This window comes from Phaenicophaeus curvirostris, chromosome 16 (assembly GCF_032191515.1).
Source record: "Phaenicophaeus curvirostris isolate KB17595 chromosome 16, BPBGC_Pcur_1.0, whole genome shotgun sequence".
NCBI classification, from domain to species: Eukaryota; Metazoa; Chordata; class Aves; order Cuculiformes; family Cuculidae; genus Phaenicophaeus; species Phaenicophaeus curvirostris.
In genome coordinates this window covers 11,889,867-11,911,651 of record NC_091407.1, presented here as the reverse complement: position 1 = coordinate 11,911,651, position 21,785 = coordinate 11,889,867, and the positions used below count along the sequence as shown (strand labels likewise).

Below are 21,785 nucleotides of genomic sequence, written 5' to 3'. Positions count from 1 at the left end.
AGAGATGTCTTATTTGAAACAAAGAAAACTAGAAATGATGTTCTACTTCCCTTGGAGGCTTTGAAAATGCTACCCAGACTCTTCCCAGATGTTTTCAGGGGTCCCCTAGACCAAATGAAAAGTGCATAGATTATCTAAAAACGTGTACGTTGTGAATTTAGGTAGAAAATATGATTCTAATGCCTTTCTGAAAAAATAGCTGAATTTTTAATTGTGAAACCCAATGCATAGTGAATGGCACTGGTGTGGGACGTGAGGAGGGGAGCTTTGGAATGGTGAAGAGAGATAGGAGAAGTGATGTTTCATGTTATTTGCTTGTATTTATCTATTCACTAGCTATTTCTGTTTTGGAAATGTGGGTGCTCATTCCCTGCTTTTTACATCTGTCTTCGCAGCACGGCTGTGCGTTCTTGGTGGATGAGGTACAGACAGGAGGTGGCTGCACAGGAAAATTCTGGGCACATGAGCACTGGGGCCTGGATGACCCAGCTGACGTGGTAACATTCAGCAAGAAGATGATGATAGGAGGATTTTTCCACAAGGAGGAGTTCAGGCCAAATGCTGTAAGATTTTCAATGAAACTTGAACTCTGTGCTGCTTGGTGGCCCCTTTATGAGTAACTGTGATGTCCACAGAAAGAGCAGCATTCCTTCAGCAATGCAGGTTCAGCTAGATGGAGCTGCTGTTTCATAGATACTTGCTTTGTGCTTACACAAAAGTTATCAGCAGTTCTTCACTTTTATTCCATTTGCAGTCAGTCAGAAAGGTCATAAAGATGGAGAACTGGGTTTAGCCTAATAAATTTAACCTTCCAGCTACAAACTGACATCTTTATCCACAGGGCAACATGATATCTTCAAACCTGTATGTCAGTAGTAGGATTCAATCAGCAAGATTTCTTTTTTTCATTAATGACATTTTAGATGTAATAAATGGGGGGAAAAAAAGAAATTAAGAGAGAGAACACAAAGCTTGAATGTAAAACCCATATAGATGATGCTGATTTCCATATTATATGTAGCCATGTTTCATGAGATGTCAGAGCAGCAAGACAGAATGCACTAGATTTGTGGCATAGAGTAGTTTGTTTCTACTCAGTGGGGCAGCTGTATTTTGCTCTTGTAACAAAAAAATGGGGATTGGTGAGATTAGTGCATGCTTCTTCATACACCAGATATTTGCGCTGCCAGTTTGATGGCTTGCTTTTCTTTATTATAGTGATTTGCCCGTTAACATGTTCCACAACTCTCTCTCCACCCTTTCCCAAGCCCTATCGGATTTTTAATACCTGGCTTGGAGATCCATCCAAGAGCCTCATGCTTGCTGAAGTCATTAAGGTTATTAAAACAGAAGACCTCCTAAACAACGCAACCCATGCCGGGAAAGCACTACTGACTGGGCTGCTGGATTTACAGGTAAACTCCTGGAACGATTATAGATAAAGAGACGTTTGCTGATCAGTTAGGATCTGACCTAATCCAGTTTAAAGACTTGGACTGAGAACTCCAGCTGGGAACTAGACCATAATAACAACGTGCTGGTTCAGGTACTTTAATGCAAGCCTGAATAACTCTGCCCCATTTCGAACTCCCTGCTGTCAGGCTCTACAGCCGCTGGCTATCTAGGCTGTTGTCAGAAAGGGCCAAACAGGACACAGTTACATGATAAATCCATCCTGTGCAATCGCTCGCTGCACCAGAGCGGAGGAGGCAGCAGAGTTTCTCTGTGGCACAATGCCTGGCAGAGCAGAGACCGCCACCAGGTGCCCTCTGTTGCAGCAGCTGCCGTGCATCATTCCTGACCTCTCTTTGCAGGCTCGTTACCCCCATCTTATCAGCAGAGTGAGAGGAAGAGGAACATTCTGTTCATTTGACACTCCAAATGATGCAACTAGAAACAAGTTAATTACAATAGCCAGAAACAAAGGTAAGAAAGTTTGTGTGTGGATTAGCTTCAAATGGCAAACAGCAGCATATATGATGCTTTAAATTGTCCCTTTTTGGATGGTGTCTGTGTATTACAGTATCAGAGGACAAAAGTGAAATTATCAACAAAGCTGTGTTTAGACTTTTCTTGAAATACTTGTGTTTTCAGAGATGTCAGACCAGTCTGTTGTGTGATGTGTATATTTATCTTCCTCTATAGGTCCTGCATTACTAGAAGAGACCTACGCAGGGCACGCATTTTTGTGATTTCACTCTCTTATTCCTCTGCAGTGACCTTAGGTGCACCTAGGCAGGGCTTACTTGTAGAATCATAGAATCACCAGGTTGGAAAAGACCCATCGGATCATCGAGTCCAACCATTCCTATCAAATACTAAACCATGCCCCTCAGCACCTCATCCACTCGTCCCTTAAACACCTCCAGGGAAGGTGACTCTAAAAACAGGTCAGGAAAAGTAGATAAAAGATAATGTGACTTTCACTCAGGAAAATACAGGGAGAAAAACTATGAATTTTATGGAATACCTAATAATGAGTTGCCTAATAGGGGGCACAGATCTACAACTACATCTCTCTTCTGCTATAAAATTCTTACCCAGCTGTAAACAAGTCCAGGTATCAGGAGGGAAACCTCATGATCCAAAGCCAAACATTCACTTTGAATTTAACCGAGGAACGAGGGGCCTGGATTTGCTTCTGTCACTTTTTCCTGTTTCTCGCATCTTTTGAAAGAAGCAGGCATGGTGCATCTGTGTCAGAAACGGCGTGACCAGCAGGTCCAGGGAGGTTATTCTCCCTCTGGACTCAGCACTGGTGAGACCGCTCCTCGAATCCTGTGTTCAGTTCTGGGCCCCTCACCACAAAAAGGATGTTGAGGCTCTGGAGTGAATCCAGAAAAGAGCAACGAAGCTGGTGAAGGAGCTGGAAAACAAGCCTTATGAGGAGCGGCTGAGAGAGCTGGGGGTGTTTAGCCTGGAGAAGAGGAGGCTGAGGGGAGACCTCATTGCTCTCTACAACTACCTGAAAGGAAGTTGTAGAGAGGAGGGTGCTGGCCTCTTCTCCCAAGTGACAGGGGACAGGACAAGAGGGAATGGCCTCAAGCTCCACCAGGGGAGATTTAGGTTGGACATTAGGAAAAAATTTTTCACGGAAAGGGTCATTGGGCACTGGAACAGGCTACCCAGGGAGGTGGTTAAGTCCCCTTCCCTGGAGGTGTTTAAGGCACAGGTGGACAAGGTGCTAAGGGGCATGGTTTAGTGCTTGATAGGAATGGTTGGACTCGATGATCCGGTGGGTCTCTTCCAACCTGGTTATTCTATGATTCTATGATTCTATCTAGACTATTGTGAACCAAAAATTTTAGAGTGTAAGATATTGGATTATTTTTTATTATTATTGGAAACTAAGCCAGCAGGGAGAAAAGCCAAGTGGTTTGTTTCATGGTAAACCAAGGCTATGCTTAGAGGCAACGTAAGCTCAAATCAATGGCACGGATTTGTTGCCCACAAACATTTCAAAGAATTAATTGGTTTGGGGGTTTAAACATATCACACCTTTAAAGTACTGCAGGAAGAAGTTTGCCAACACTGATATGTTTTAACTTTTTGTAACTAAAACCAGAGTAGTTTAAAAAAAAAAAATCGCAAAAACTCTTACGGTGTCTTGTTCCGGCATCGAGGTGCATAGCCAGTAGAGTATTGCTGCTTTGAAGTCTCAGGTGCTGTTTGAGCTCTGTGCTTGATTTGTCCCAACATTCCAAGTGTTCTACAGAACAGCTACAGCTACCCACAGTGTTCTTCAACACATGCTGTGTCCTTGTGGGGTTAGTGGGGATTGGAGGAGCTTTTGTTGGCCTTCTACAGTGATGTGAACATCCTTCTGAGACCTGTATTTTCTCAATATCTGGCAAAGATCGAAATGACTAGAGGACCTACTCTATTGTTGTTTTAGGTGTTGTGCTGGGAGGTTGTGGCGACAGATCGATTCGTTTTCGTCCAACACTGATCTTCAAGGATCATCATGCGCACCTCTTCCTGAACATTTTCAGTGACATCTTGGCAAACTTCAAGTAAGAAGCAGTTCCCTCGCACCGAACAGCTGATCATGAAATTAGTTTGCATTAATTCATGTCTTCTCTACTTACAAGATAAGTGTAAAGTCATAAACTAAGGTTCATGTTCTGTCTGTAATCCTCTCCGAGGCAAACTGCTCCATGCAAACTCAGCCCAGGCAGAGCATTGGTACTGGCCACCAGCAGGTACACGCAGCAGTCCCACTCTGTGCGCTTGTAGAAGCTGTGGCCCTCCATCTTCTGGCCTGGGTTGTATTAGTTGCAGAGCCTCTCTGCATTCATGGCCCTGACTATTTGTCTAAATATGAGCTGGTACCATCCACCTTCACAAGTAATCCCAGTAGATTTACTCTTGGGTCCAGAAGCTGTAACAAGCATGGTGTTCACTCTTAACGCCACATGCCTGCCATACAGAAAGTGCCAATCTCTAATGGCAGCTGGAATAAAATAGGTGTTTCAAGGAAAGCTCTGCTTTCCACCACTGCCAAGCACAGTACTTTACAGAATAATGTCCAGCTTTATCCCCCGAATACAAACATCTGCCACAGCAGCTGGATGAGGATGTCACCAGCTGCTCCATGCCCAGCCTACACGCACTGCTCCTGAGGCACTAATGCACTTGGCCCTGTAGGTGGAACTGATGTACTTCTTTTCCTCATGCTGGATTTTAAAACTTTTGACTTCTCTTACAATCAGATTTGTACAGAGAAGACCATAACCTGAAGGATGCAATTTTACAAGGCTTAGAGACTCATATGAAGCACATTATTTCCACCTCTGTCAGCAATCTAGAATGATTTGATATTATTTTACCATTTGCTAATAACACACAATAGCCAATCATTTATCTGTAACATGTCTATGAATACTTGAGGTATTTTGTAAAACTACAATGGAATTGCTTGACCTTAGTCATTACCTGACATCAGAAACACTACAGTGAAGGCCTAGTCCTAATTGCACGTTTATAATGCAAAGTAATTCTATTTTCACTCTCATAGTTAATTCTAAGTCATTCATACATCAGCAATCTTCTAGAAAGCCACAGGATCTAAAAGTATCAGTGGTTCATTAGTTTGTTTATCTTCAGAAAACTGTTTTGAACACCTCTTTACTCTGTACTCGTTGCTTAAGGCTGACTTGAACTAGGTCTGGTGCCTTTTTTTTCTTGGTTAGCAAGCATCTGGATTTTGCTTATTAAGTTTAACTTTCCATTGTGCACCAAAAACAAGGGACCACAGTGGACTTTACAGTGCCCTGTCATGATCTGATCATGATTTTTAAGTACATAATAACTGGGTCAGAGCAGTTAGAAGATTTACAGGTTTAATGCACCTACAAAAATGTGAAAGGCTTCTTACCTGCTTTGAGAAATGTTCATCAGGGTTTTCCCATTTTATATTTTGAGTGCTAGTATTGGAAAACTCAAGCACGCTCACTTCTGCTAGCTTAAAAATAATGGGATTTCTGTAAACCTCTCGGCAGAAACCAGAGGTCTGGTACCGGCTGGTCAGAACCTGCGCAGGTTTTTGTCCAGAGGTTGCAGAAATCTGGGGGAGGGACTGGTGTTCAAAACCTCATCATTATTGCTGCCCTCGTTAAGCATATTATCAGCAAAAGGAAAGTCAAACAGAGAACTGTATTTGCCAGCAGCCTGGGAATTAGTTTGTTCAACATATCGGTGCCGTAGTTTTAGTAAATGTCTCTAGCAAGTCTTGTACTTTTACAGAAGCAAGGGTCCAGTAATTTGAAGTCTTACCATGTCTTCACTTTTACTATGAATACTCTAGGTGTTTTTATAATTTTTACTGACACTCAGTAACCGTATAATTGTGTACAACATGTTGATGAAATCCTGTTAGAGAATACATAGAAAGCACTGCAGCTGAAGCATATAAAGTTAATATTGTTTACAGCATACTGTCAACAGTGCCAAATAAATATTTAAACAAATACTTATCTACACTTCATGGTGTAACTAGTAACTGCACACCGATCCATAAAAAATGACATCTCGTGTAATCAGTATTCTTAAATAAAATATTTATAATTGAACGTCTCCAGGGCTTTTTATTTTACACTTGGTACATGCCTGAACTGAATCATTAGTGAATATTAAATATATCTTTATGGTTTTTGGAGGCGTATCTTCATACTTTATGCATACCATCCACTGCATTTTGCTGCCATGGTGTCTAAGTCAAGGAACTTTTCTCTCTTCCTTTGGATACTGCTGTAGCACACAGGATCAGCCAAAATTTAAAATAATGGTGTTCCCATTAGGAAAATCCAACACGAATAAACAGTAAATCAAGGTTACCCCATATACTTAAATGGCAATTTTACTTATCTGCATCTGCCGATCCACCAGGAGGCAAACGTTTCAATAACACATAAAGAAGGAACCAGGAAAAGAATGTTCCAGATTTCTCCAAGAGACTCATGAGGGTCAGATTATTTTCCCTTGTTTGAAATGACACAGCAGCCTGCAAAGCAGGAGTTAACGTGCTTCTAACAAGTCAAAAAAACTTTTACAAGTGACCAGGTTTGATGCTTTCTGGGGTTTACATCCTGCTCCTCCTTCCTACTGAGGTTTTGGAAAAGGAGGAATAGTACTAACACCACCAAGAGCACTGTTCTTCACAGACACAGCTGCCAAAGTGATCAACCCTGCAAGTTCACCAGAATACAAAGTACATATTTTCAGCCTTAACTCAGCACAGCTTTTAGGTGTCTCTCTTACCTTTTTTCTTTTCTTTTTAGGTAAGCTAAGAGTTGAGGTAAGAGTTGAGGAGTAGGGAATGGAAAGTGTATTTGGCAACAGAGTTTCTGATGTTAAAATATGCCCAAATCAAGGGGTACAGAGGACTTGTTTCCTAGGCTATGTGGTAAGCTTCACAGAAGACAGCTTAATTCACATACTTACAGATCATTTTTAGATTTACTGAAGTTTTTGCAACTTGAGTGTTACAGTATTGATTAAATGTCATTCATACATACAAAACAAGCACAAAAGAACATAAATGCAGAGAAGAACAAGTAGTTCTAAATTTTCAGATGATCAGTAGGATCCAAACTGTACAAAGGATCACAGAGTGTCCCTGTGATTCACAGCACTGGGTTTAGGTGTGTTTTTCCTTTATTCCAATGGGAAAGCAAGTTATACGAGAGGTTCCTGAAATGCTGTCCCATCTTTAGCTTAGCCTTACAGCTGAACTATAAGCGTGTCTGGCAATGCCCTTGTTTTGTCCAGTTATGTTCACATCCTGGTGATGAGTGACCTTGTGAAGAGACACAGAACCCCCTCACACAGCATTATATACCACTCAGGCTGCAAAGACATTTAATCTAGTGGATATTTTTTTTACCATTTCTACTTTCTACACTGAGTGCACTCACCAGCAGGTTTTGCAAAGTACAATGACAGAACTATGTTAGTTTTTTAAACTAAACTTCAAAGAAGAAGAAGCAAAATGAAGATGCAAAAAGGGGAAATCTACTGGAAATTAGCTGTTGTATCACTCAAATTCTCCAAATATGTGAGTAAACTTCTGTCTGTCTACAATCTGGCCAAACCTAATTGTAAAATATAAAATATCTTTGCTATTATACCGTCTGAACTGGAGAAGTAGCTCCCTCTTGCTATCTCCAGCTTCATCCAAAGTCATCACTGTCTCTATGGGACAGTAAATGTCATTTCGCTTTCCCCAGAACGTCAGGTGGGCCACTTTGACAGTACGGCCAGTTTCACTTAAGTAGATTAATCCAATAATTCGTCTGAAAAAGTAGCTCATGCTATACAACATTGCACCAGCAAAAAGCGCAATGCCAGTCGTATACAAGAGGATATTCTGAGAGACCTGGTCTTGCAGATAGAGGTAGCAGATGGGCGGCAGTGTGGCCACAGTGGTGGCAGTTTGCAACAGCTTCAGCCTGGACAGGACCCTGCAGTACTTAATGCCCGGAAACCTGTAGACCAGTTTGAACTCTTCTGTCTTCTCACCCTCAGCCTTTTGTCGGGCCGCAGCAGCAGGGGCCGAACGGCAGAGACACACAGATGGCTCTCGCTGTCTCCCAGGATAGTTATTAACACCACTAACTCGCCAGTTGTGTGACTGCAGACACTCTCGTGTGCCACAAAACCGCGGTGGGCGAGCATCTTCCTTTCTCCATGACCTTGTCCAGAGCTCATTTTGCAGGCATCTCCCAAAAGGTGGTGCCATGCAGACTTTAGTCCCAATTCTGCAAAGCCCAGCCTAGAAGGAAACATACCCATAGGTCATTGGTTGAGTTTTCTTTACAAGCGAATCAAATTTAGCTCAGCAGGTGCTCCCCAGGCACCTGAAGACAAGCAAGCATGAGCCTGCCCGCCCAGCCTGTCCTGACCTTACACTGAAAATGGGCTGTTAGGAAACCGGCGCTAGTGCCCGCATTCCTTCCTTTCCTTGTTGGAAAAGACACACCAGATCATCGAGTCCAACCATTCCTATCAAACACTAAACCATGCCCCTTAGCACCTCATCCACCCATCCCTTAAACACCTCCAGGGAAGGTGACTCAACCACCTCCCTGGGCAGCCTGTTCCAGTGCCCAATGACCCTTTCCGTGAAAAATTTCTTCCTAATGTCCAGCCTAAATCTCCCCTGGCAGAGCTTGAGGCCATTCCCTCTTGTCCTGTGCCCTGTCACTTGGGAGAAGAGGCCAGCACCCTCCTCTCTACAACCTCCTTTCAGGGAGTTGTAGAGAGCAATGAGGTCTCCCCTCAGCCTCCTCTTCTCCAGAATAAACACCCCCAGCTCTCTCAGCCGCTCCTCATAAGGCCTGTTCTCCAGCCCCCTCACCAGCTTTGTTGCTCTTCTCTGGACTCGCTCCAGAGCCTCAACATCCTTCTTGTGGTGAGGAGCCCAGAACTGAACACAGGATTCGAGGAGCGGTCTCACCAGTGCTGAGTACAGAGGGAGGATAACCTCCCTGGACCTGCTGGTCACGCCGTTTCTGATCCAAGCCAAGATGCCATTGGCCTTCTTGGCCACCTGGGCCACTGCTGGCTCATGTTCAGTCGCTGTCAACCAACACCCCCAGGTCTTTCTTCTCCAGGAAACTTTCCAGCCAGACTTCTCCTAGTCTGTAGCTGCACAGGGTTGTTGTGCCCCAAGTGCAGGACCCGGCATTTGGCCTTGTTGAACCTCATGCCGTTGGGCCCGATAGCATCGCTGAGGTTACCGAGCGAAACCTCACCACGTCCCTGCCTCTCTCTCTTCCTCCGAGCGACACCCGAGGGAGGGAAAACGCCAGCGCCAGGGGCCGCCGGCAGCGAGGGGCCAAGCAGCGACGGGAAGGAAACAACGCGGGGCCCGCGGCACGAGGGGGAGCAGAGCGCGGGCAGCGCTGAGGGGAGGGCAGGAGGGGACAAAGGGGCCTTCGCCTTCCCGCACTAATCCCGGCCCCGAGGCGCCGCGCGAGGCCCGGGAAGAGAAATGGGGACGAACCCTCCGCGGAGCCCGCTCACCGCCCCGCTCACCGCCATGGCCGCCGTCCCGCCCGCTGCTGCCGAGGCCCCGCCCACCGCGGCCCGGGCCCCGCCCACCGCACTGGAGGCCACGCCCGCCGCTGTCTAACCCGCTCCCCACCGCGGCCTAAGCCACGCCCATCGCACCCCTGGCCACGCCCACTACGGTTTCGGTCCCGCCCACCGCGGCCACGCGCAGGGCGGAAGCGGCCGCCTCCCGGCATCCCCCGCGGCCTCCGCCCCGCCGGGCCATGGCGCTCTGCCTGTTCGACGTGGACGGGACTCTCACCGCCCCGCGCCAGGCGAGCCGGGCCTGGGGCCTGGGGTTTGGGGCCTGCAGTTTGGGGCTTGGGATTTGAGATTTGGGGCTTGGGGCCTGGGGTTTGGGTCTTGGGATTTCGGGCTTGGGGCTTCGGGCTTGGGGCTTGGGGCCGAAGCCGGGGCCGGTGACAGCGATGCTGATGCTGGGGCTGCTCGAGGGTCCGGGCCGTGCGCGGGCCTGGCCGATACAAGAAGTGATTCCTATTAGAATAATTGGGATTTTTTTGATATTGTTTTGAAAGTTAGACAGAATGTCCCGCTGATATGATGTTCTCTGTCCAGCAGTGTTTTTCTAGGCACTGTTCATTCTTTGGAGATGATAAATTCTCGTGTTCAGTGTGAGCTGCACTGAAAGGTGTCTCTTGTGTAATCCTCTCGGTTTGCAGCCTTTCCCCGTCTCAAATGCAAGGTCAGGCAGAGCTGGAGCTGCTTCAGATTAGCAAGAGATTTAACTGTTTTGAAGTTCATAATAACATTAAAATTAAGACTTGGAAAGTAATAGAAAATGCATAATATTTCTGGGAAAATTTATCCATATGCATGTAAGTGGGACATATATTCTGTCCCCAGCTCTTGTCTCGCTGCACACGATTGATGGAGATCGCTCCCTCATGTTGCCTAGGCCTGATTAAACAATGCTTGCTTTCTAAAACCCCAAACCAAGACTTAGTGAGTTTATTTACCGTCATTTTTGGTGTCATGGGTGTTGGTGCTACGCACCTTGGCACAGAAGTGTTTGCCACTGAACAGACATGGGATTCAAGGAAAGGCCGTTAGCTGAGGCATCGGGGTGCACTCTGCAGCCATTCCTGTGCTGTGCAGGCTTAATTTACTGTTTAAGGCAAAAAAAAAAAATCCTGCTTCCTTTTTCTCCAAGCCCTGAACAGCGCTGCTAGATTTAACTGAGAAACAGAGATGCTGCTGTCACGATAAGAATACTGACAAGTCCAATTCTCATACTTTGAAACTAGAAAATCACAGTGGAGATGGCCATGTTCCTGCAGCAGCTGCGCCAGAAGGTGAAGGTGGGAGTGGTGGGTGGCTCAGATTTGGAGAAGCTGAAGGAGCAGCTGGGTGATGACGGTGAGGATGGCGGGGGGTGCGGTCTCTTGCACTGAACTGCTTGCAGGGAAGTGGTAAAGGTTAACTGTGGGTTATGCCCTGTTCATTCACCATCTTTGCTTTTAACTTTTCCTGGTTATGGTGAGTGACACTGAGTCTGTGAAAAGCTACTTATGGGCTTTAAGAAACAGCAGCCTGCATTTGTATTTTACAGATATGCTGGTGTCTTATGAAGCGGTCCTTACTAGTAGTGATATCCTGACTTTGGGGCAGTACCTGAGGAGGGTGTTTTAATATTGTCTTTTTGAAATAGAATTGAGCACAAGGCATAGATGTAGAATCATAGAATCACTGGGTTGGAAAGACCTCTTGGATCATTGAGTCCAACCATTCCTATCTGCCACTAAACCATGTCCCTAAGCACCTCATCTACCCATCTTTTAAACACCTCCAGGGATGGTGACTCAACCACCTCCCTGGGCAGCCTGTTCCAGTACCCAATGACCCTTTCTGTGAAAAATTTTTCCTGATGTCCAGTCTGAACCTCCCCTGCCACAGGTTGAGGCCGTTCCCCCTTGTCCTGTCACTTGGGAGAAGAGGCCAGCTCCCTACTCTCTACAGCCTCCTTTCAGGCAGTTGTAGAGAGCAATAAAGTCTCCCCTCAGCCTCCTCAACGCTAAACAACCCAATGACATGTGCAGGGTGCTCAGCTGTCTGGTTCACCCCTGAGAGATCTGATATTGTTAACTGGCGTTAAGATGCAGAGATGACTCTTGCTTTTGTCTTTTAACAGGCATTTCCTTTTCTGTATAAAAGACTATCTTTAATAGTCTTTACTTAATTGGCACCACTGATCTCCTTCTGTAATACCCAGATAACCCAGAATCCGTTTGGCTCACAACTCTCAGATATCTGCTATGGATTAGTAACACTGAGAAAACAAAACTAAAATGATACTACTTGATCTGCTCTCTAGCCAGGCTGTGTGCTAGGCTTTTTGCAGTATTTGAGGTGCTCAGTCACTTCCTTACTTACTTATGCAGAGACGTATTTGCAGGAGAGGAGGAGCCTTTAAGCAAAAATACAGGTAACTTCACTGAAAGACTTCGTGTGATTTGAGGTGTGTGTTCATCTTGGAGAGAAATGAGAGTGGCTTTCATCTTGTGCTCAACGTTACGCTGCTGAATCTTTCATGCTTTATGATCTAACATTTGCTATATTAACCTACTTAATGTGTAAGACAGTTCTGCATTAAATGTACAGGGGAAATTATAAGTTTACTGTCTTTTTGTTTGGTTGTAGTGATTGAAAAATTTGACTACGTTTTTCCAGAAAATGGTCTGGTAGCATTCAAAGATGGAAAATTCTTGAGCAAGCAGGTAAGCTTGATGCTTCCAGTAAAGTGAAAGAGAGATTTTCTAAACAAGATTTTGCTTTGTTGCTACAGTGCAGCCTTCTATAATCACGCTTCTAACTACAGCCAAATTTGCTGCCATTTTCGTGTGTTAGTTCTGGAACAGATTGTTCATTTGACGTTCTGATTCACATAGTGACTATCTTCACCTGGAGCTTTATCCTTTGGGGTATTCTCAAAACCGAAAGCTATTGCAGTCTGGAGTGTCTGACCAAATAAGAACAATGAAAGTCCTGAAAAGCCTTTCCCTCAGCTTATCCATTGGAAATGTGGCCAAGCCCTCCACTCCTGGACATCCTATGAATGTGGCATCTCACAGCCTATGTCTGTTGGCCTTAGGGTTCAGGAAATTTCTTGTAGGTCAAGGCTCTTGTAGCTACTTTTTAGTATTAATTCAGAGTGCACATTCTCATATGTTACATAAGCTAGAGGGTAAATACTCTAAATGAATATAATGTACATCTGATTCTAGATGCCCTGATCACCTTCATCGGTTCAAGGTAAGTAATGGAGATGAAAAATTTAAGAGAGATCTTGGCTGAAAAGTGGTTTCCAGTTTCTATTTCTTCATGCTTGGCTACAGTGGACATTAACTGCCACTTTTTGTTAGGCCTGTTGTCTTTGGCCCACAGTGTTTCCTTCTAAAGCAGGTGCTAGTAGGGAGGTTATTAAATGAGTTCGGTATTATGGTTTAAAAAAACAAACAAGAAATGAGAGTCATTAGTTGGTACCATGTGTGCATCAACTGACAGCCATTGAAGGCATGTTTCTTTGCAGTATTAACCATGCCCGATTATCCGATGTCTGTTTTCCACGTGACTTGTTTTTAGAATCTGAAATTCTGGACTTTTGGTTGAATGGTATTTATTTTGTTAGAGCATACAGGGTTACCTGGGCGAGGACATACTTCAAGACCTGATCAACTACTGCCTGAGTTACATTGCAAAGATTAAACTGCCAAAGAAAAGGTATGTGTACACATACGTCTCAGTGGCACCGTAGTCCCCAAGTTACAGTGTTGAGCATCAATATGTAAAGCAGGCTGCTTAGCAAAAAATGAATAATTTCTGTTTTAGGAACACTGTATCCATGAAACAGAGCTCAACCCATGCATGCAAAGACAAGGTCGCAGCTTGAGCACAGGGTTTGAAATACTGATGGAGCATTTTTATTTAAGAGGGAAGGAGGTTCAGTTTTGAAATAAGGGTATTTCTTTGGTATGTTTAAGATTCAGGAGCATAATGTTTACCAGAGTTGAGAAGCGTGCAGTAAGAACAGTTCTGTGTGATGTGAGAGAGCAGCTGGTTCGAGACATCGATCCATACCATATGTGAGGCTCACTAGAAACACTGCCAGGATTGCTCTAGGTTTTGCTGCCTCGCTCTGGAGCTGACAGGCTGGCCTGGCAGGGTCTGAGAATTGGGCTGACAGGATGCTCCAGTCATACTTATAAGACCAAATCATGCTGTTAAAAGTCAGTAAGGATGATGTTGAGATTGCCAGGTTCAAATGAAAGTCCAAAAGACTCCTTGATGCCAGAGGCATTGGTTCCTAGATGTTTTTATGACAATGAGAGGCTGAAGGAGACATCAGATTCCTGTTCTTTGCAGAATTAAATGAAAGTTCCTTGTGTTGTTCAGTATTTTGAGCAATTTTAATTATTTTCTGTCTCATTAATCAATTCTTTTTAGAGGCACTTTTATTGAGTTCCGAAATGGGATGTTAAATGTGTCCCCCATTGGAAGGAGCTGCAGCCAGGAAGAACGAGTTGAGTTCTATGAACTTGATAAAGTGAGTTACAACTCTTGAAAAATATCCAGCTCTTCTGGAAGAGGCAGTTATGGACAGGTTATGATTTTTAAAAAGCTTTTATACTTTGTGCAGTGTTTTTCATTTTAATCCTTTCCATGTGGTTTAACTCAGTTCAGACTCCAGGAAATTTGCAATTGGTATTTTGTTGCAATAGTTAATGCTTATTACTTACAGACGTTACTTTTCTTGTCAACTCTTTAAAGTTTTTTTAAAGCAAAATTTAAAAGCTGACATCAAACTATTCATCATTTATTTTCCCTGTACACAGCTAAATGTGCAGGCTGAACTGAATATGAGCCATGATACCAGAGTTCCGTTCCCTGCTATAACAACTGTTTCTGACCTGATACAAAAAGTGAAGTCTAGTTCCTCAAAAGCAGTCTTTGCCTCCAACTCAGTTAGTGGCTACTGGAAGATTTCTAAGCCTGAGCCATTCTGAAAATACCCTTTTTTGGAGTTTCTGATATCAGAAGACTAGTAACTGTTTCGGGACTCTTCAGTCTCCCTATTTATCAAACTGAATGTTACTGCGAGTTGAAACACACTACTGAGTATTCTAAGATTTACAGATAGAAAAGCAGACAATACAGCATGCATGTGAAGTTTTGCTCTTATTTTTTTTAACAAATTGGTAACAGATTAATGTTGAAATATTCTCTGCATGCTTTCAGTAATAACAAAAATATAGCTCTGTCGCACTAGTCTGGGTGCTCAGACCTTTGAGTATTTTGGGGGTGGGTTTTTGGGTTATCTTTGTTGGTGAAATAACACAGCATGTAACTGATGTTTGGTTTTATTTTGCTTCTTTTCCCTTAAACAGAAGGAACACATAAGAGAGAAATTTATAGCTGATTTGCAGAGAGAATTTGCAGGAAAAGGCCTGACATTTTCTATAGGTATGACATTTAAAGTAATTTCATTTAAAACTTAAATTAACTTAAATTTCACTTAAATTGTATCCTCTTACACATATGACATATCCTATCCAGTTGTGTGACATTTATCTCTCTGGGGGAGGTTGCAGGCATTGCGTGCAAGACTAAGCTGCTTTTTCCTCTTAGGCTTTCATTTGATACATATTAATTGAAATCCATCAAAGAGAACTTCATTTCTTGTCATCAGTTCATTGTCTTTTAATGTCAGCTGTATGACTGATTCTGCTCATTTTGAAACTTTTGATAGTCAGAGGTGTTTCTGCAAATCAATTTTGATCAGGAACACTACATCAATACTGTTCAGTAGCCCTTCAGTAGGTTCTTCAGTTCTGTTGCTACATTGTGTGGGAGGAAGGAGAGGAAAGAAAATCCAAATGCAATTGCAAGCTTAAAGAGAAAAGTGATAATATGAGGGGAATTCATTTTCCGTGTGATTTTTCTTTTTTTTTTTTCCCCTTCCTCCCCAGTATATTGTCACGTTCTTGCCTTTTATTACTTTTCAGAGCTATAAAAAAAGTACAGTTGCCATTAGAACACTGGTATGGAAACACTAAGGCAGAAATGAACAGCAGTATAGCTCTCCTAAATCACATCAGAGTTATATTTTTGACATCCCCTTCAAGTGGGAATCTTGCTTTTGTGTCCTGGTAAAGCCCAAGGATTTGGAACTGGAACAGTTGTTGCCCTGTTAGACTGTGTTACAAAGGCCAATTTCCTCCTTTTTCTGTCTGAAAGCTTTAAAAAATCTTTTGCATGAGACTTTCTGGCTGTACGTGCACCAGTGGCTGTATTCATTTGTGTAGTTTGTTTCTAAAAGTAAGAAGTTTTAATCTAATTTTTTTAAAAAGATTCAGTTTGTTTGAGAGCTATCAGTGTTAGGGAACATGCTGAGACTTTCATATTTGTTTAATGAGTAAATAATAATCTGTAAATCACAACTATAGTAACACGTAGCCTATAAAATCCTTCTGTAAGACGTAACTCCAGGATCTCATAACATTTCTCTCACTTCTGCAAAGCTCCCTCTACCAAAAGCGTTACCCAGTTCAGTTTTCTTCACTTACTCTTCCCTCAGAAAAGTGTTCTTATATTAAAACACAGTTTGCTTGGTTTGTGTCTATCCTAGGAGGCCAAATAAGCTTCGATGTGTTCCCAGATGGCTGGGATAAGCGGTACTGCTTAGGAATCGTTGCCGATGATGGGTTCAAGACTATTTATTTCTTTGGAGATAAGACAATGCCAGTGAGTACATTGTTTCCTATATATGTTTCAGAGCTATTGTTTTAAACCACAAGCACTGTAGTTTCTAACCAATTGCCTTATAGCTGACAAGAACTGCAGTCAGAAAATAAACATGAACATATGTTTTTGTTTTGCTGGTTGTGCGGTACTGGTCAGCACAATGCCAGGAGACAGCCGAGAGCACAGATTCTTCCTCTGTTTCTTAAAGTGAATGCAGTGTCGGGACAGATTTAATACTAAACGTATTTTGAAATTTAACTTCTATATTTATGTTAAAAACCTAGGTGACATGGCTGTATAAAACTCATTATCCTGTTTGGTTATTGTATAATAGATAGATGCGTCTTGTTGGCTGGTGATTATTAAACACATTTATTCTCCATTGAATTTAATACTGCTTCCTTGCTAACCACTCTGTCTGTCTTCATACTGAGGAACTGAACTTATATATAATCCCTGTCCCTAGTCATGGGAGAGAGCAAAACAACTGCAGGGTGCTTGAGACTTCTGAAAACAGTGAGCAGAGACTCTGGTACAGAGTTTATGGATTTTAAACCCTGGAACTGGCAGGGCAGCGTTTTCAGGGTTTTGAAGAAGTGGGAGTTGCTGCTGCTGTGCCGTGGCCAATAAGGAAATGTCTCCTGTGGTGCAGGGAGCTGTGGCTTTCAGGGAGCTCTGCTCATGCAGGTGGCAGCACTATTGTTTTCCAAGCCAGCTGTGAAAGGAGATTGCATCACTCCTGTGATGAGAAACCAGTCATAAATGTCACATCAGACCAGGAGCTAGCAAGCCTAAAACACCACTGTGAGAGCGAGGGATCAACAGTTGTCAGTAGTGATTTAACTAAAAGGGAAGGATACCAAGTTGGAAAGAAAAGGATAAGTTACAAATACCATGTGCTGGTATAGTGTTCTGTGACAAGCTTTACACCTTAATACTAATAAGCAAACCATTTAAAAAAACTCAGTACTGGGTTGTTATACGAATCTAAAAATATGACTAAACTTATAATGCAAGTTCTGCTCTCTCATTACAATTCTAACATGCAGGTCAGGAAGTTCGCCTGCAAGTGTTTGTGGTGTTCAGCAGAAGTTTCAGCACAGGTGGTGCTATAAATACATTAAGCAAAATCTCAGTGGTTTCCAGGTTTTTAGCTCTCTGGAAGACATCTCTGACATGACTCTGTTATGTCCCTTCTGTCCATAATTTCCTTTATTTTGTCCCTTTTCCATCCCAAGCCTGTGACTATACCATTAAGTTAAGTAAAATTAAATCCTTTTCTGCTTTTCCCACCCCTCTCTTCTGTTTTCAGGGAGGGAATGACTATGAAATATTCATGGACTCCAGAACAGAAGGCCACAGCGTCACATCCCCACAGGATACCAGAAGAATCTGCGAAGAGCTGTTTTTTAAATAAGATTATTAGAATTCACTTACAAAACAGTTAAGGCGGCTTAATAACTCAAAACATCTCCCATTATTTTGTATGGGTTTGTAATTGGTCATGAATAGCAAGTGCTTTGCAGGTCAGTCATTACTGAAGAGAACCATTACAGTCATTAATTGAAGAGAACCTTGCTCTTTCAGCATCACCCTCTCCCCATTGCGATTTGCACAAGTACTTTGTTTCTTTTTGAATGGTTGTGGGGTTTGGGTTGGTTCTTTTTTTATTGGATTTTAACACATCACTAAACTTCCTTAGCTAATTAATTAAGTTTTAGGGGGGGAATAATCTGCCTATAGCTGATTTATGGTCTCAAAATTGGCCTGCAGGGCTTTATCCCCAGTTTTGATCACGAAGCTGCTATTTAAAAGATTAACATTTTAGAGTTGCTGGTTTTTTTTTAAAAGATTACCTTGTGCTATAAAGACATGAATTCTAGGACAGTTGGGATTTTATTGCATAAAACTGGAAGATGGGTAAGAGAGACAAGTTTTATTTCTTTCTGGGGGTTGGGAAGGTGGAACTGAGCCAGACAGCCCTGACCTCACACGTGTTCCAGTCTCAAGGAGCATCGAGTCTGCCACACTGGGGAGGCTGGACTGACCAATGTGGCAGTCACCTCCTCGGTACAGCTGTGGTGCAGTGCCCAGCACAGCTCATGGCACCTACACTGTTCAGACACTTTTTAAATCTCAAAAATAAAATATGTCAAAATTAACTAAAACAACTCAATCATAGTAGCAAACGTATTTGTCACCAATTATATTTCTAATTTTCCTGATAAGATATTAAGGGTAGATGAGATTTTAGCACTAAGAAAAATCACCTCAGCTATGTATCTATGAAAATTCATGTTAAAGCATGACAATCAGTGTAACTTGATATTTGTTGTGTGTACATGGAAGTGATTGACTTGAATCCTCCCACTTCCAAGTTTATGTGATGCACAGTAAAAAAAGGGAAGAACTTTGTAGAGTTTTTGTGCATCTCTGTGTAGAACCTAAAAGGGCTTACAAAAAAGGAGGGGGAACGGTGATGCCCTCCTGCATCAGAACTATCTCACCTTTCAACACCTTTCTCATGTGCCTGCTTCCAGAGGGTACTCATTTTAATGGAAGCAGACTTTGGACCAGAATCGCTGGTAGTGCAGGATGGCTTCTTACAGATGGCCAGACTTTGATAGCTGCTGCTTTGTGTTTGCACAGGGGATGTATCTGGTTACTGCATCGTTTATTCCTGAATTTACAGAAAGTTAACTGTGCAAAATATTCTGTACAGGACCAAATCCAGACCTGTTTTCAGCCTCCAATACCATCTGTGTACATACCTGCATATTTTGCATCTTCAAAGCTTGCCAGTCAGCCCATGCACGGCCATGGCCAATAGCTAAGGCTCATCTTCCACTGCTCGTGCCAACAGATGAGACACAAACATTTCTGTCTCTGAGGGGAGGGAAAATGCTAATCATTTTCCACCCCAGCTAGGCAGAGAGCAGACTGAAGACATGTTAAAACATGACAATGGTCGTGTTTATTGTAAAGGAAGCGGCATGTGATGTGCCAAGAAACTGGACAGTATTAAATCCACCACTACTCAGTCTTATGGTTAATTAAAACTCAAACCAACCCTCAAAGTCCTGCTAGAGGCTGTTCCCTCCGTGACTGTCATGGAGGGATGTCTGAGCTACAAGAAGCCATCCCAGCAGTTCCTGACCTCCACAGATGGACACTTCCCCCAGGTCAGACCTCAGCAGAGATCATCCACGGTGGAAGAGTCTTGGGACATTCCCCAACAGCCAGTGCTGATCCTTGAAACTGCAACAGGCAACTGAGGTTACATCGTTTCACACCACTGACAGAAAAGTTATCATGCCTTCTTTTTTTATTTTTATTTGCAAAGTCAATAAAAATCCACTGTTCAGAACATAATAAAGACAAATGCTTCATTTGAAAAAAGGATGCAGAAGGCAAATAGGAACAGAACTTACAGCGTTGCACCACAACTACATGAAGTCTTGCAGGCAGAGAAGAGTCAAGGCAAGGGTGACCTTATCATATCCTACCAAGCAAGTTTTCCAGGGAAACAGCTGCAGAATTGGACAGCTGAGCCTATTAAGTAATTCACACAGTATTTTATACACAGCTGAACAGCACACAGCTTGCTTTTCAGAGTACAGTTCTTCTGGCTGCGCAGTGAAACCCTGACAGACAATTGCCTATATGCAATAAGGTGGACATCTTCAGCTTTGTCTAAATGCAAGCAGAGTCAGAGGCTTGACTTGAGGCAATTTAAAAAAAAATTTGGGGTTGTTTGGGTTGTTTTGGTGGGTTTTTTTTAATACTGGCCTATAACTTCTGTTGATAATCGACCATCAAGGCACCAAAGTAAATTCACTAACACTCCAGGCTTTAAAACCACAATATTCCACGCACATGCAGACATGCCGTTTGCAAACAGGGCACCCGAAGGGCGCTGAGCCCTGGCCAGTGGAGCATAACCGCCAGATGGAGATTTTCCACCCCACGGCAGCTGCTCCATTTGTGAACTTCCTTCCATGAGGAAAACAAACTGCAGCAACGAATCCCTCTCCCTCAAGCACTCACACCATTACCAGCAGTAGGTGTACTCCAACCCTTAGGGAAGGGCAGCTCACGGGAACACAGGGCTCGTGCACCTCCCGGGCCTCAGAGTTGTGGCTGTCTGCACTAGAAGAGCTCTCCCCACACCTCTCTCCCACTCCCCTGGCCATTTACTGGAATCAGTTCACAAGATAAATGTAAAACCAAGTCTCTTCCCCCAACTCCACCGAGCACACAAACTAGGTGTCTTTAAAATAGATCTGTTGTAAACACGTTACAATAGCTTTTGTTTCATTAGGATCTGAATTGCCTTCCCCCCCCACCCCAAAATGGTAGTTTTGGCCTACTTCTGGTTTATTGACAATGTAGTATTTCCTCCCGCACGATACGTAGAATATTCTTAGGACAGGTCCCCCGCACGCAGTTGTTGAGCAGTGACCATGCAGGCAGCAGCTGTGCGCCCACCACGGCGCCTCAGGAGCTGATGACGTGCCCCGACCAGGTCTCGTGCTTGGTTCCAGGAGCCAGGTGAGTGATCACCACCTCCACTGCCTGAAGCTTCTCGTTCTTTGGAGGGATGGTGCACATCTTGTAGGTGACCTCATCACCTGCCACAGGAACATACTCGCCTTCGATACTGTGAAGAGGAAGCTTTGGTTACTCATTAATGACAAACACTCTGACTCTTGCAGCTCATAGAAATTTGTATCATAATGATTATACTTGGTGCTCAGGATACTTCAGGGATTTTTTACAGAGCCCATCCTCCACCAAACCTTGAGGTTGATTTTGGTTGTCTTGCAGCAAAAAAACCCTATGAAAACACTATAACCACCACCCTAAAAATCACAACAAACAAACAAAAACAAGCACAGAAACTCCACACTTTAATATGCCTTAAAAAATAACCAGCCGGGCATGGCCTTGAACAACATTGCTGGCAGCACTAGAGGGCAGAGCTGACACTGCCTGGCACTTTCTTTTTTTTACACTTAAAAAGCTGATTTATTTTCCTCCTCTCAGGTTTCTGTAGTTTGTCCCCCCTCCACTTCTCTTTCTTTTTTAGAAGAAGGATTGTACCATGTCAGTCACCGATTTTACCTGTAGGTTACTCCACCATAACATAGTTTGTTTGAGGTATGAAAGAAAAAAGAACCCAAGGAAGACAGAGTGTGGAATACTCCAAAATTACTTGCTGTGAAAAAAACTGTTCTGTGACCCTGCTGTCACACCACAGAAATTCTCCACCAGCATCCAGCACTCAGGAAGACTTCCAAGAGCCACTCACTCCTACCAGCACGATGACGTGGGATGCTTCCATACAGCACAGACATTTTATCTGTACAGAGGAACACGAGACTAGCAAGACAGTGAGCAGGCACATTTAACAGCTCAGATGTGATGAACGTAGACTATATGAGCCGAAGCGGAAAGTCTACACTGACCTAAGT

At 43.4% G+C, this 21,785-nt stretch overlaps 4 protein-coding genes across 5 annotated transcripts in view; 2 read left to right on the top strand and 2 right to left on the bottom strand.

Moving 5' to 3' along the window:
- Positions 1-6,071, top strand: part of ABAT (4-aminobutyrate aminotransferase) — a 36,142-nt gene extending 30,071 nt beyond the window's left edge. The window contains exons 13-16 of the mRNA XM_069870167.1: positions 396-563; positions 1,269-1,415; positions 1,815-1,926; positions 3,896-6,071. Coding sequence (XP_069726268.1) covers positions 396-563; positions 1,269-1,415; positions 1,815-1,926; positions 3,896-4,017 — 549 coding nt within the window. The 3' untranslated portion in view covers positions 4,018-6,071. The remainder of the gene's footprint in view (positions 1-395; positions 564-1,268; positions 1,416-1,814; positions 1,927-3,895) is intronic.
- Positions 6,072-6,863: 792 nt separating this feature from the next.
- On the bottom strand, positions 6,864-8,299 carry TMEM186 (transmembrane protein 186). The gene has a single exon (XM_069870263.1). It carries the CDS (start codon positions 8,237-8,239, stop codon positions 7,535-7,537), a length of 705 nt encoding a protein of 234 aa, XP_069726364.1. The 5' UTR covers positions 8,240-8,299; the 3' UTR covers positions 6,864-7,534.
- A 1,465-nt stretch (positions 8,300-9,764) lies between these two features.
- PMM2 (phosphomannomutase 2) lies at positions 9,765-18,482 on the top strand. Its single transcript, XM_069870587.1, has 8 exons — positions 9,765-9,827; positions 10,818-10,929; positions 12,211-12,287; positions 13,199-13,290; positions 14,014-14,113; positions 14,955-15,030; positions 16,196-16,311; positions 17,624-18,482. Exons 1-8 carry the CDS (start codon positions 9,777-9,779, stop codon positions 17,726-17,728), a joined length of 729 nt encoding a protein of 242 aa, XP_069726688.1. The 5' UTR covers positions 9,765-9,776; the 3' UTR covers positions 17,729-18,482.
- Positions 18,483-19,618: 1,136 nt separating this feature from the next.
- The window catches only part of CARHSP1 (calcium regulated heat stable protein 1), a 28,330-nt gene continuing 26,163 nt past the window's right edge, over positions 19,619-21,785 (bottom strand). For both annotated transcript variants that reach the window (XM_069870589.1, XM_069870588.1), the window contains exon 4: positions 19,619-20,971. In XM_069870589.1, coding sequence (XP_069726690.1) covers positions 20,809-20,971 — 163 coding nt within the window. In that variant the 3' untranslated portion in view covers positions 19,619-20,808. The remainder of the gene's footprint in view (positions 20,972-21,785) is intronic.

Bases quoted from the DNA above. Each gene is read 5' to 3' on its own strand.
- TMEM186 (XM_069870263.1), bottom strand. From the start codon at position 8,239: ATGGCACCACCTTTTGGGAGATGCCTGCAAAATGAGCTCTGGACAAGG.
- PMM2 (XM_069870587.1), top strand. From the start codon at position 9,777: ATGGCGCTCTGCCTGTTCGACGTGGACGGGACTCTCACCGCCCCGCGC. The intron at 12,288-13,198 runs GTAAGCTTGATG...TTATTTTGTTAG, and splicing joins GAAAATTCTTGAGCAAGCAG to AGCATACAGGGTTACCTGGG. The intron at 13,291-14,013 runs GTATGTGTACAC...AATTCTTTTTAG, and splicing joins ATTAAACTGCCAAAGAAAAG to AGGCACTTTTATTGAGTTCC.